The sequence below is a fragment of the Pseudopipra pipra genome, chromosome 1 (assembly GCF_036250125.1).
Source record: "Pseudopipra pipra isolate bDixPip1 chromosome 1, bDixPip1.hap1, whole genome shotgun sequence".
Classification (NCBI taxonomy): Eukaryota; Metazoa; Chordata; class Aves; order Passeriformes; family Pipridae; genus Pseudopipra; species Pseudopipra pipra.
The window spans coordinates 96,668,742-96,679,728 of NC_087549.1; the positions used below are offsets into that span (position 1 = coordinate 96,668,742).

A 10,987-nucleotide genomic window follows, 5' to 3' on the forward strand; every position below is an offset into this window, starting at 1 on the left:
TTCTCCACATCGAGTCTGTTTTGCCCTTGATGGTACCTGGTGAGTGACCCTTTCCTCTCCTTATTTCAACCCATGAGTTTTTCGTTATATTTTCTCCTCCCTGTCCAGCTGAGCAGAAGAATGAGTGAAGCTTTGGTGGGCAACTGGTGTCCAGTCAGGGTCAACCCAACACATAGGACCTTAAATGAGTGTTGAACATGTTCTTTAAAACAAAATGAAAAATTCAACTAAATCACACTGACAGAGGAACCCATATTGTCACACAATGATTCTGCCATCAGAGGAATTAATCACTTTATCTAAAGTTGCAATGGATATGTATTTAGTGATCTAAAACTGTCCTCCTCTGTATCTGTGAGAGTTTCCCACTTATACAAGAGCCAAAGTGAGATCAAAAGAACATGGTAAAGAGCTTCTAGCACTACTAGTTCCATCCCATTGATTCAGTTGACTTTCTTTATTCCATGAGCAGGTTAATGATTGGACTCAATGATCTTTAGGGTCTTTTCTAACCTAAATGATTCTCAGATAAAAATGACTTCTTGTGTTGGCAGTTACTTTATTACTTAATACCAGGCAATATCCTTTCCATCATCTTACTTGAAGGAATATACACAACACAATGTAACCAGTGCTCCAGAATATAGACCATCTGATTAAATTTAAACCTATTTGCTAATCTGTGTAATGGCACCAAAACACCTCTCCAACAAAGACAAATGACATCTGAGAACAGTAAATACGGTATTAAGTTGAACTGTTAACTATTCTATATCTAGATGTCTTTTGCAAAGGTTTGTAAATATCAGTTCAATTCAGTGATATTCATTTAAGATCCACCCTGGACAGCAAACTTGCCATTTACAAAGACAGTAATTGGGAGTTAAAAAAATCATCGTGTCAATTATTTTTCCCCCTTTCAGATACTCTCCAATCCTGTCTTATAAAATGCACTTCTCCACTATATAAGCAAGATTCTACTCTTCTTATCAAGGAATGAAAGATAAAGAAAAACAGCACCAAAACAAATGCTATTCACCAATATGCTTTCATGCCAGATTTTACTCATAACATCAGCTGTCTATAACTTTCCAGGACCTTGGATTTGATGATCTACAGAAACAAAAAGCTGAAGGAACTTTGACACACAGAAGAAAAGGATCTATAAGCATACACAGTCTTGCAAAGTAAATTATAAAATGTTATTCCTAGATGTAGTACTCCTACACAGTGCCCATTTGAGCTGAGCGTATGCTCTAGGCTAGCTGGAAACAGAATTGATACTGTTCAGAAGTAACAAGAACTGCAAGAAGAAAGTAGAATTTTCAGATAGCAAATGTATTCAGATATTCTATGTTGTCAAGAGATAAGACTCTAAAATTTACAGCCTGAATGATAGTACTTATCTATTCCTCAGTTAGATCACCCCTTAGATAAGGAGCAGATTACATTCTTCATCTTTTTAGTGAAATACTAAAGAACTTTTAGGAAACCATAATCTTACTTATCCAACAAAAGCATTACCCCAGTTTCTCAGAAAAAGCCATAAACAATTCAGTGCAGCTATGTGGGCCTCCTTGCCTCAGCCCAACCAAGACCTCATGGCTTTGTCCCATACACAAGCTGGAACATATGATCTAATTCAAGTTGCTGCCATTGACATCCAAGTAACAATCACTCAGCACAATTTTTTACAACACAGATAAGATTTTCATTGCATTTTATAGCTTATACAAGCCACCTTATTGCAAGTAGTATAATATATGATGGCTTTACAAAAAAAATAATCCTACTTTGAGGATCAAATCTCATTATAAGATTTTTTCTAGCAAGCCTTACCATTGATTCTGGGCAATACTCAGGTGCTCGCTGCAGTAAGTGCTTCAAACGGGAATCACTCTTAGAAGACAAAATCTGTTAGAAACAAAACACACCTTAAAACATAGAGAATATAACTGCACATCAAAAACTTTTTTCAACCAATTTCACCAGTTTTAGTTTCTCTACTATCAACTCTGAGAACTTTGGCTAACCATTAGTATCCATATGATACAAAGTTGAGATTTTCTTTTGTAGATCTGTAGTCTTTCAGATATGTTGTGCTTTTTATAAAGAGGCAATTTTTATATTCAGAGTGAATGAGAATTTCCTCCTCAAGCACTTTGATCAAAAAGTTTCTACTGAATGTAAAGGGCCAGTATGAAATAAAGGATTTTTGCCCCACACACCAAAATACTATACAGCTCTATTTACTTAATTAACCTTCTGCTACACATTACGTGACCTCAAGCAACTAAACTCCTTCCAAAAAAAACCCCTGAAACAAGTAATTTTTGTGGAACAAAGATAAACAAAACCTAGACTAGTTAAAGAGACTACCAAAACTAACAGGGGAATGAATACTACCCACAGCACAGCAAGAACAATTTAAGCACCATCTAAGTAAACTGAACAGCCAGAAGCTCATTAGACTGGATGGTATGCAACTGAAGATGTTGTTCCTTTAGCAGTCTAATTAAAAAAAACACAAATTAAAACAAGAAACTAGACAACAAGAGGGATGGAAAGAGATCTATTAATGTGGGATATGAAACTGGAAATTACATGAAAACCTGAAACAGATGCATTTCAGAAGGAGAAATACATTACAGTCCTATTCTAAATTTGCAACATGATAAACTTATCGAAAGAAAGCCAAGACAGCAAAAGCACATGTTTCAAAATGAGAGTAAAAAAAGAACTGCAGTAGTATTTTGAGTCTTCTGAGGTCATAGAACAATAAAATAATTCAGATTAGAAGGGATCTTAGAAGATCCCTCTTGCTCAAAGAAGGGTCAATTATGAGGCCAGACCATGTTGCTCAGGGTTCTATCCAGTCAGGTTTGAGGATAAAGAATGCACAGTTTTCACAGTGGAAAAGTTATTCCTCATAACCAGCTGGAACTCTCTGTTTTCAATTTATGACTGCTCTCTCTTGTCCTCACATTGTGTACCATTGTGAAGAGCCTGTTTCTGTCTTCTGAGCAATCTTTCTACAGGTATCAGAAGGCTGCTCTGAGGTGCTCCTTCTTCCTCAGCTTCTCCAGAGAGGGCATGTGCTCTAAGCCCCTGTTCCCCTGGGTGACTCTGCTAACTCTTCCCAGGTAATGTCTTTCTTGTAAGAGGGGGGACGAAACTGGACACAGCATTCTAAGCGTGGCCAGGAAGTGCTGCCTAAATGGGGATTATACCCCAGGATGCTTTCTTTACTGTTGGAGGACACTGCTGGCTCATGGTCAGCTTGCTGTCTGTCTATCAGAACCCCTGGGTCCTTTTTCAGCAAATCAGCTCCCTAGAGAATCAACCTCCAAATCATTTTGTTGCAAATGATTCTTTCTTCCCAGGTGCAGGATTTTGCATTTGTTCTTGCTGAATTTCATAAAGTTCCTGTTGGCCAATTCCTTTCATCTATCCAAGTCCCCCTGGATGACAGTCCTGCCATTAAGACTATCAATGCTTCCTTTCAGCTTCATATCGCCTAAAAACTCAATAACAGTCAAATCTGTCACCTCCTCCAGGTTGTTAATAAAGATGTTGTACAGGACAGACACCTTTTGTATTCCACTTATTAGTCTGGAGTCAAAGTAGGACCCATTAACCTCTATCTCTGAGCCTGATTATACAACCAGTTTTTTACTCATCTATTTGTCCATTCATCAAAACCATATGATCCTCAAATGGATATAAAAATATTGAGTGAAGCAGTGTTGAAAGCCTTGCTAAAGTCAACACAAATGACATCCACTCCTTTTCCCTCATCCAGAAATTCAGCCTTATTATCAAAGGTAATCAAGTTTGTCAGGCACGATTTACCCCTTGCACACTCAGAGATGTGTTCTGAGAGGACTCTGTCCATGATCTTCACAGGCATTTAAGAGAAGATGAATAGTCTGTAGTTTACTGGATTGGGCACCAGCCTTTGGGGTATTTTGTTTGTTTGATTGGTTGGTTTTGAAGATGGGTACACTGTCCTTCTCCAGTCACTGGGGACTTCCCTCAAATTCCACAATGTTTCAAAGATGACAGAGAACAAGTAACCTTGCAGTGACACCAGCCAGCTCTCTCAGCATCCTCAGATGCAGGCCATCTAGTCCCACGGACATGTATGGGTCAAGTAATTCCCAATTCATCCATCACCTATTACTTGTAGTACATCTCCTTGTACCTCATCCCTATGCACAGAGGACTGGGAGATCTTGTTGACAAAGCAAGAAGGCATTCAGTACCTCTGCCCTATCTGTGTTTGCTGACACTAAATCATATGCTGCCTTCAGCAACAGTTGCACATTTTTCCTTCTTCAGCCTTTACCTACTGCCATAGTGGTTAAAGTCTTGTTGCCCTTGACATCCTCTACAAGTCTCAATTCCAGCTGAGCTTTGTCTTTCCCAACATAACCTTACTTGCTTCAGCAAACTTTCTAAATTCTTCTTGTATAACCTTCCCTGCTTCTATCTTCTCTATACTGTAGCCTTTCTTCATTTAAGCTTGTTCATGACTTCCTTCTCTGTTTAGCCACATCAGATTCTTGAAACATTAACGTGCTTTCCTGGGGACTGGGATGGACTGTCCTTATGCTTGGAGAAGGATGTGGATAGAGACCTCCGGAGCAGTACAGAGATGAATGCTACCAGGAAATTTATCATTATGAAACTTCCCAGATATAAACTTACAAAAAAAAGTCAGTTAAAGAGAGAACCATGTATTTCTTGCTACGATATCCGACATACTTAATCAAATAATCATGAACAGGAGATGATACTAAAGCTAAGAGTGGAATAATACTTACTAAGAATGGAGAATAATTAGATGTTTGAATCATGTTAGTTGAAAAACAAACCTGTAATCCAAGTTTTCTTTTTCAAAGGGCTCACAGTAGCTGAATTACTAGTTAGCAGAAATCCTTACTCTTAATCAAGCCTTTTTCCTTAATTGGCAGGATCAAGGAGGACATCACTGGGTCTCCTGTGCCTTTCACCCTAGTCCCTGGCCTAGTTACCTTTTATTCATGCAAGGCCTTCCTCAATACTTTATCACTGGTGTCCATGTAGATGAGCAGACAATGGATAACAGTCTGAGGGTCCAAAAAGCCTTGCAATTCCTGCAACATCCTAGATCTGAGCCCCTAAAAACCAAGACACCTTAGACAGGAAGTCTAATCTGCAGATAATGCCTCCATCCCCTGCAGAAGGGAGTCTTCTGCCTGGTGCTATTGTTTACAACCTGTTGATTAGGCCGAGATGGCTCCCCAGTGAAGCTTGTTCCTCCTCACCTGTTCTAAGGCCCCAAACCTATTCTGTAAGTGCATATCCAAGACAGGCTGAGAAATTTCTTCCTGCTGTCAGGAGTCACAAAAACTTTTATTCTCCACCAAGCACAGCCTCTGGCCATCCTTCTTTCTATGCAATGCATAGTCCAGATTACTGCCCTTGCAGGTTCCCCACAGAGCTTGTCTAGCTCCCCATTTACACTGAGGCAATGCTTCCATCCTCAGCTTATACAACAATTCAGGAAGCTGACCAGAGCATGACTCCCACAGTTGAAGTGCCACTGTCTCAAGGAGAGACACCAGCTTTTCCCCACAGCCCAAGATGTGGTTGGTCACATCTTCCTCAAGAGCTCCCTCTGGGTCAAGCCCTCCACCATGTCATGAGTGTTTGCCCAGACAGCACCAGGGACTATCCTCCTGGGCACAACAGGTGCACCCAGTCTCAGGCACCTCAGAAGTACCTCAGTACTTCTGCACTTGGTAATGACACTCTTCACAACAATTGGCTGTGTCAATGCCCAAATTTCTGTCTGTGCACCCTGGTCACAGGCATTGCCTAAGCACTACTTAAATAGAAATATGGGGACAAGCTTATTCCCTTTCCCTGCCAATCCTGGCAAGCAACTGCAGTGTTTTATGGCTTAAACTACCAAATCTTGGAGGAAAACACTTTTAAAAAATTATTAGTAAATTATCAGGTCAGGATAGTACAGTGTGGTGGTACTGACAAGGCAACCAGTGCATGGCAAATATTTCAGAAAAGGTATTTGGAAAGATGGAAAAAGGCAATTCAACCAACTCTGTTTCCTTAGTCACCCCTTGTGTTTGTACACCTTCATCCTACAAATTTTACATTTAAGGTAAGGGGGTAAGTATCAAATACATTCCTAAATGGATTCAACACAGACAAAGCATTTGAATCAAGCTGCACAAAATGGTTAAGTAACAGAACATGAAAATCAGCAAAAAACAGCAGACAGCTCCTTCAGCCAGCTGTTTGTGTGTATCAAAGGATCACTCAGAAAATTATGCTACCAGCCTAATGTGAGTTAACTAAGCCAGCTCTTATAGAACACTCTGAGAGGCACCAGTCTTGCTTTAGACTTGTTATAAACCTCTCACCACAAAGACTCTGAATATACTGATTATCTGACTAGAGAGGGGTCATCCAGATGAGGCAAGATCAGAGTATCTTACAAAACCCATAGAACACTATGCAAAAATTAGAACCAGTATAACAGAATTGGGATGGAATTTGACAATTAAAAACTGAAGAGCTAACCGGAATTCACATGATAAGCTAGGAACTTCAAACCAATGAACCAGCAGAAAGAATTGGACAGATTATTCCAAATACCATATCAATCCAGATACTAAATCTACCATTTAATTTTTTTATATATAGGAATGGATCTCTTTCTCTTACTTACATCTAAGTTTAAATACAATTTTTAAGACTGAGTGCTATACTTTCATGTATAATGCCATGCAGAGTTTTGCTTATCTGTATTCAAAGAGATAAACTTCTGCTGGAAGGGCTGCAAGAATTATTATTTATGCAAGGAGACCGCAACACTTTTCCATGTTTGGCTCAACAATTTGAAAACTGAAAGAAGATTTGGTTGTATTCTCCAGATATATCAGGGAGGGACAAGTGCAATTTAAAGTAAAAACTTTGTTAGTACAATCAGAGATAAATATAAATTTAATCATAATCAGGTTTAGTGCTTGAACAACCCAAAGTGTGTAATGAAGACAAGAAAAGGACACAGGTATGATGTAAGGACACAATTTTAATACAAAAATTGTGTATACATGTTATGTATGTCTTACTGATATAAAATTTTTACATAGATAAATTTAGGTAACTATACAGAAAGCTGTATAACGTTCTACCCAAAGGTACAAGTCTAAACATAAACTGTGGAAAATACTTTCCAAGCTTGAATTTAGCACAAACAGCTCTTTGTTGTTACCCTATTAACAGACTAGGTGAGCAGATTTTGGCTGCATTCACAAAGCCATACATCATCATGAGTATCTCAGATGCTTAGCTAACAAACAAGAACTGGCAGAACAACAGAATAGCACCAGCATCTTGTTCTTTATTTTAAATTCCCCAAAACTTGGAAACACAAAAGATCCAGAAATTTTGTAAAATACCTTCACCCCTCTTATTTCCTAACATGCTTATCACTTCTTGACCAAATTGTGACTTCTTAGAGGTTGGCATCTCTATTTCTCCTCACCTTCAGCAGAACCCATTTTCCACTATGAAAGGAAAAAGGACTACAGTTTTAAACCTTTAAGTTCTCATTTCAGTAGCATTACATCTCACAATTCACACATACTATTCAGACAGATCATTAGCTTATAACCTTAATGTTGCTACATCATTGTCTAAAGGCATGATTTTAACTCTGATGGAGTTAAAACCAAATTTAAAATGAGCTTACCTGTTCACAGACATCACGGCACATTAAATTGTCCTTTGCATGATAACAACACGACAAACCTATGGAAAAGCAGGGGGAAGGAAAAAAGTATTTAGAAGACCTGAAACACTTAACCATCACTTCCAAACAGAAGTACACACTTGATGTCCTATCAGAACAATCTGCCTTGTCCACAGATGACGGCAAGAAATTTTCCTTCCCAGAAGGCAGAAAAAGAACACAAGAAATTTTTGTTCTGAAACTGATGCAGATCTGTTCAACAAGTGGCACAGTTACCACTGAACACTCACTGCCACCAAAATGAGATCTTGTTCCCCTTCTGCTTTCAATCACAGTTCTGTTGCTTAACTTGCACTAGCTTGGGACCTGGCAAATTCCTTCATGAGATAGTGCAATTTATTAACCCAGGGTAAATTTAAAAAAAAAAAAGTGAACAAATATTAACCCCGAGTAAATTTAAAAAAAAAAAAGTGAACAAAACCCCCACCAAAAATCTCCATAGAGACTACATGTCTTTGTAAATTGAATAATGTCACAGAATCTGAAAAGTGCAAGAATCAGTCAGGAACAGGTGGAAAAGGAAATCAGAGCAGGAACTTCTTGTCACATAGCTGCTCATTGAACCCTGGGTTCTTAAAAACTTGGAACAAAACTGTAAATTGTTTCAATAGTGATGGATGATTAAGAGTGGATTTGCCTGACTAAATGGAAGTCACAGAGCAAAAAGAGATATGAACACATCAAGAGAAAAAAAAAGAGAACTAAAGCACTGAGAAGTCACAAAACACCAAAGCGTAAAGCAGCATTCTGAGCATTATATTCTAGTGCGCTTTGTTACCCTTACCATACAAATAGTTTGTTCATCCATGGTTAAGCTTGGCCAACATAAAATGAATTGCATGATACCTTGATATTCACTTTCATCCTCACTTCCCAGTATTTGGACCAGTGTATCAGGAAACAGACAGAGGTTTCCTTCAAAGCTTTTACTACCATGCCCATCTTCACATCCAGGATCATTTAACAATTACAGATTTCTGCTCAACTGTATCTGAACTACATATCACACTGATACAACAAAAAAGCAATACTGTACAATGATACCACACATATAAAGTCTTATTTCACAATACCTTACTAGATAGGCTTTGACTGAACCACTGAGAAGGATCTTGGGCATGTAGTCCTTGCAATATGAGTAGGTTTATCAACAGAAATCTGGGCCAGAGCATGTCATATTTCATTCCACTAGCTTTTTACTGCTTTCTTCCCAAAACCATGCCTCTCTAGAATCCAGAACTATTGAACAACAATGAAATGCCCATAAATGCCTCAATGACTGTAGTCTTCTTCTTTAAAGTGTTAAATGTTTTGCATTTTCTATTCCTGTGACAACAATGTGATCTATTTATTAAAAGCAATTTTCCAGTATCTGTGCTTGTGCTGCCTTCTTTTTCCACTCTTCTTTTCTTGGTCCTGTCAAGACTCATGGGATCACAGAATGGTTTCGGTTGGAAGGGACCTTAAAGATAATCTTGTTCCAATACCCCCACCATAGGCACTTTCCACGAGATGAGGTTGCTCAGAGCACCATCCAACCTGGCCTGGAACACTGCCAGGGATGGGGCATCCACTGCTTTCTGGGCAACCTGTGTCAGTGCCCCACCACTCTCACAGTAAAGAATTTTTTCCTAATATTAAATCTAACCCTAACCTCTTTCAGTTTAAAGCCATTACCCTTTGTCCTGTAACTACATACTCTTGTAAAAAGTCCGTCTCCATGTCTCTTGCAGGCTCCCTTCAGGAACTGAAAGGCTGCTATAACCTCTTCCCTTCTCTTTTCCAGACTGAACAGCCTGAGCTCTCTCAGCCTTTCCTCACTGGAGGTGCTCCATCCCTCTGGTCAACTTAGCAGTCCTCCTTTGGACTTGCTCTAACAGGTCAATGTCTTTCCTGTGCCAGGGACCCCAGAACTGGATGCAGGGTACTCCAGGTGGGGTCTTACGAGAGCAGAGGGGCAGCATCACCTCCCTCGACCTGCTGGGCACACTGGTTTTGATGCAGCTGGCTTTCTGGGCTGTGAGCGAACATTGCCAAGACATGTGCCATCACAACTTTAGTGCAGGGAACTATTTTACCACTACCCTTCTCAATATTAAACGTTTTGCCTTTACTTTTTAAAATACTCAATACCTCGATCAATCTTATTCCTCTTACTGAAAACGTTAGCAACACCAAAAGGAATACGAGCCCTGGGATACACAGCCTGTTCCGACACCTACATATGGCAATCCATCTATCAAGTTTTACCCCTTTGGACCGTTTCAAGTCACAGTCTCGGGAATTTACCCACAGCCTGTGTGACAGCCGAAGGCACACATCTCGGCCCCGAGCCATGGAGCCCGCTGGGATAGAAGAGGAGGTCTATCCCCACGGCGGAGAGAGCCGGCCGTGCCCCGGCCTCCTACCCCTCGTGCCCTTAGCCATAGAAATCCCTCCCCGCCGCTGCCGGTCCTCGCACCAGGGATCCAGGCGGGCACTCTCCACGGGGAACCGGGGCAGGCACCAGGCGGGACCGGCACCGGGACGGCGCCGCTGCCCCTCCCCTGCGGCGCGGGGCAGGTGCGGGGGGAGCGGCGGTGCCGGGGCGCCGTGCCCTCTCTCCCCGGCCCCAGCCACCGCGCCCGCGGCTGCGGCCAGATAGGAGCGTCCCGCGGCGCTGCATCCCCGCGGGCGCCGCCGCCCCTGCGCCATGTTGTGGAAAGGGACCCGCGGGGCCGCCTCCCCCCGCTCCCTCCCCCTGCGGGTCGCTACTCACCGGCCGCCGCGGGGCTGAGCAGCGGAGCCGCCGCCAGGCAGAGCAGGGCCCAGGGCCACCGAGCGGCCGCCGCCGCCATGGCCGGGTCTCGAACCCGCGCCGGCCCCGCCCCGCGACCCCCGCCCGCCGCACCGACGGACGGACGGACGGACGGATGGACGCGCAGGATCTGCCGCCGGCAGCGCCCCCTCCCGCCAGCCCCCTGCCACCGCCCGCCGCGCCCATTGGCTGCGGCGACCCGTTGGCCTCGTCCCATTGGCTGCGGCGCCCCGGCAGGCCCCGCCCCCTGCGCTCCGCCCGGCGGCCGCGGACATTCCAGCGGGAGAGCGGCGAGCGCGGCTGTCCCGCCCTGTCCTGGCCGCCACGGCACGGCCCGGCCCGCCCGGTGGGAGAGGGTGGCGGGCAGA

General features: G+C 42.4%; 1 protein-coding gene across 2 annotated transcripts in view; it reads right to left on the reverse strand.

Moving 5' to 3' along the window:
• Nucleotides 1–10,729, reverse strand: part of RECK (reversion inducing cysteine rich protein with kazal motifs) — a 53,131-nt gene extending 42,402 nt beyond the window's left edge. Inside the window, exons 1-3 of one of the 2 annotated variants that reach the window (XM_064666544.1) lie at nucleotides 10,581–10,729; nucleotides 7,763–7,821; nucleotides 1,840–1,914 (exon numbers count right to left, since the gene is read on the reverse strand). In XM_064666544.1, the coding sequence (XP_064522614.1) occupies nucleotides 1,840–1,914; nucleotides 7,763–7,821; nucleotides 10,581–10,659 (213 nt within the window). In that variant the 5' untranslated portion in view covers nucleotides 10,660–10,729. The remainder of the gene's footprint in view (nucleotides 1–1,839; nucleotides 1,915–7,762; nucleotides 7,822–10,580) is intronic. The other variant, XM_064666553.1, reaches the window with a different exon arrangement.
• Nucleotides 10,730–10,987: the final 258 nt, after the last annotated feature.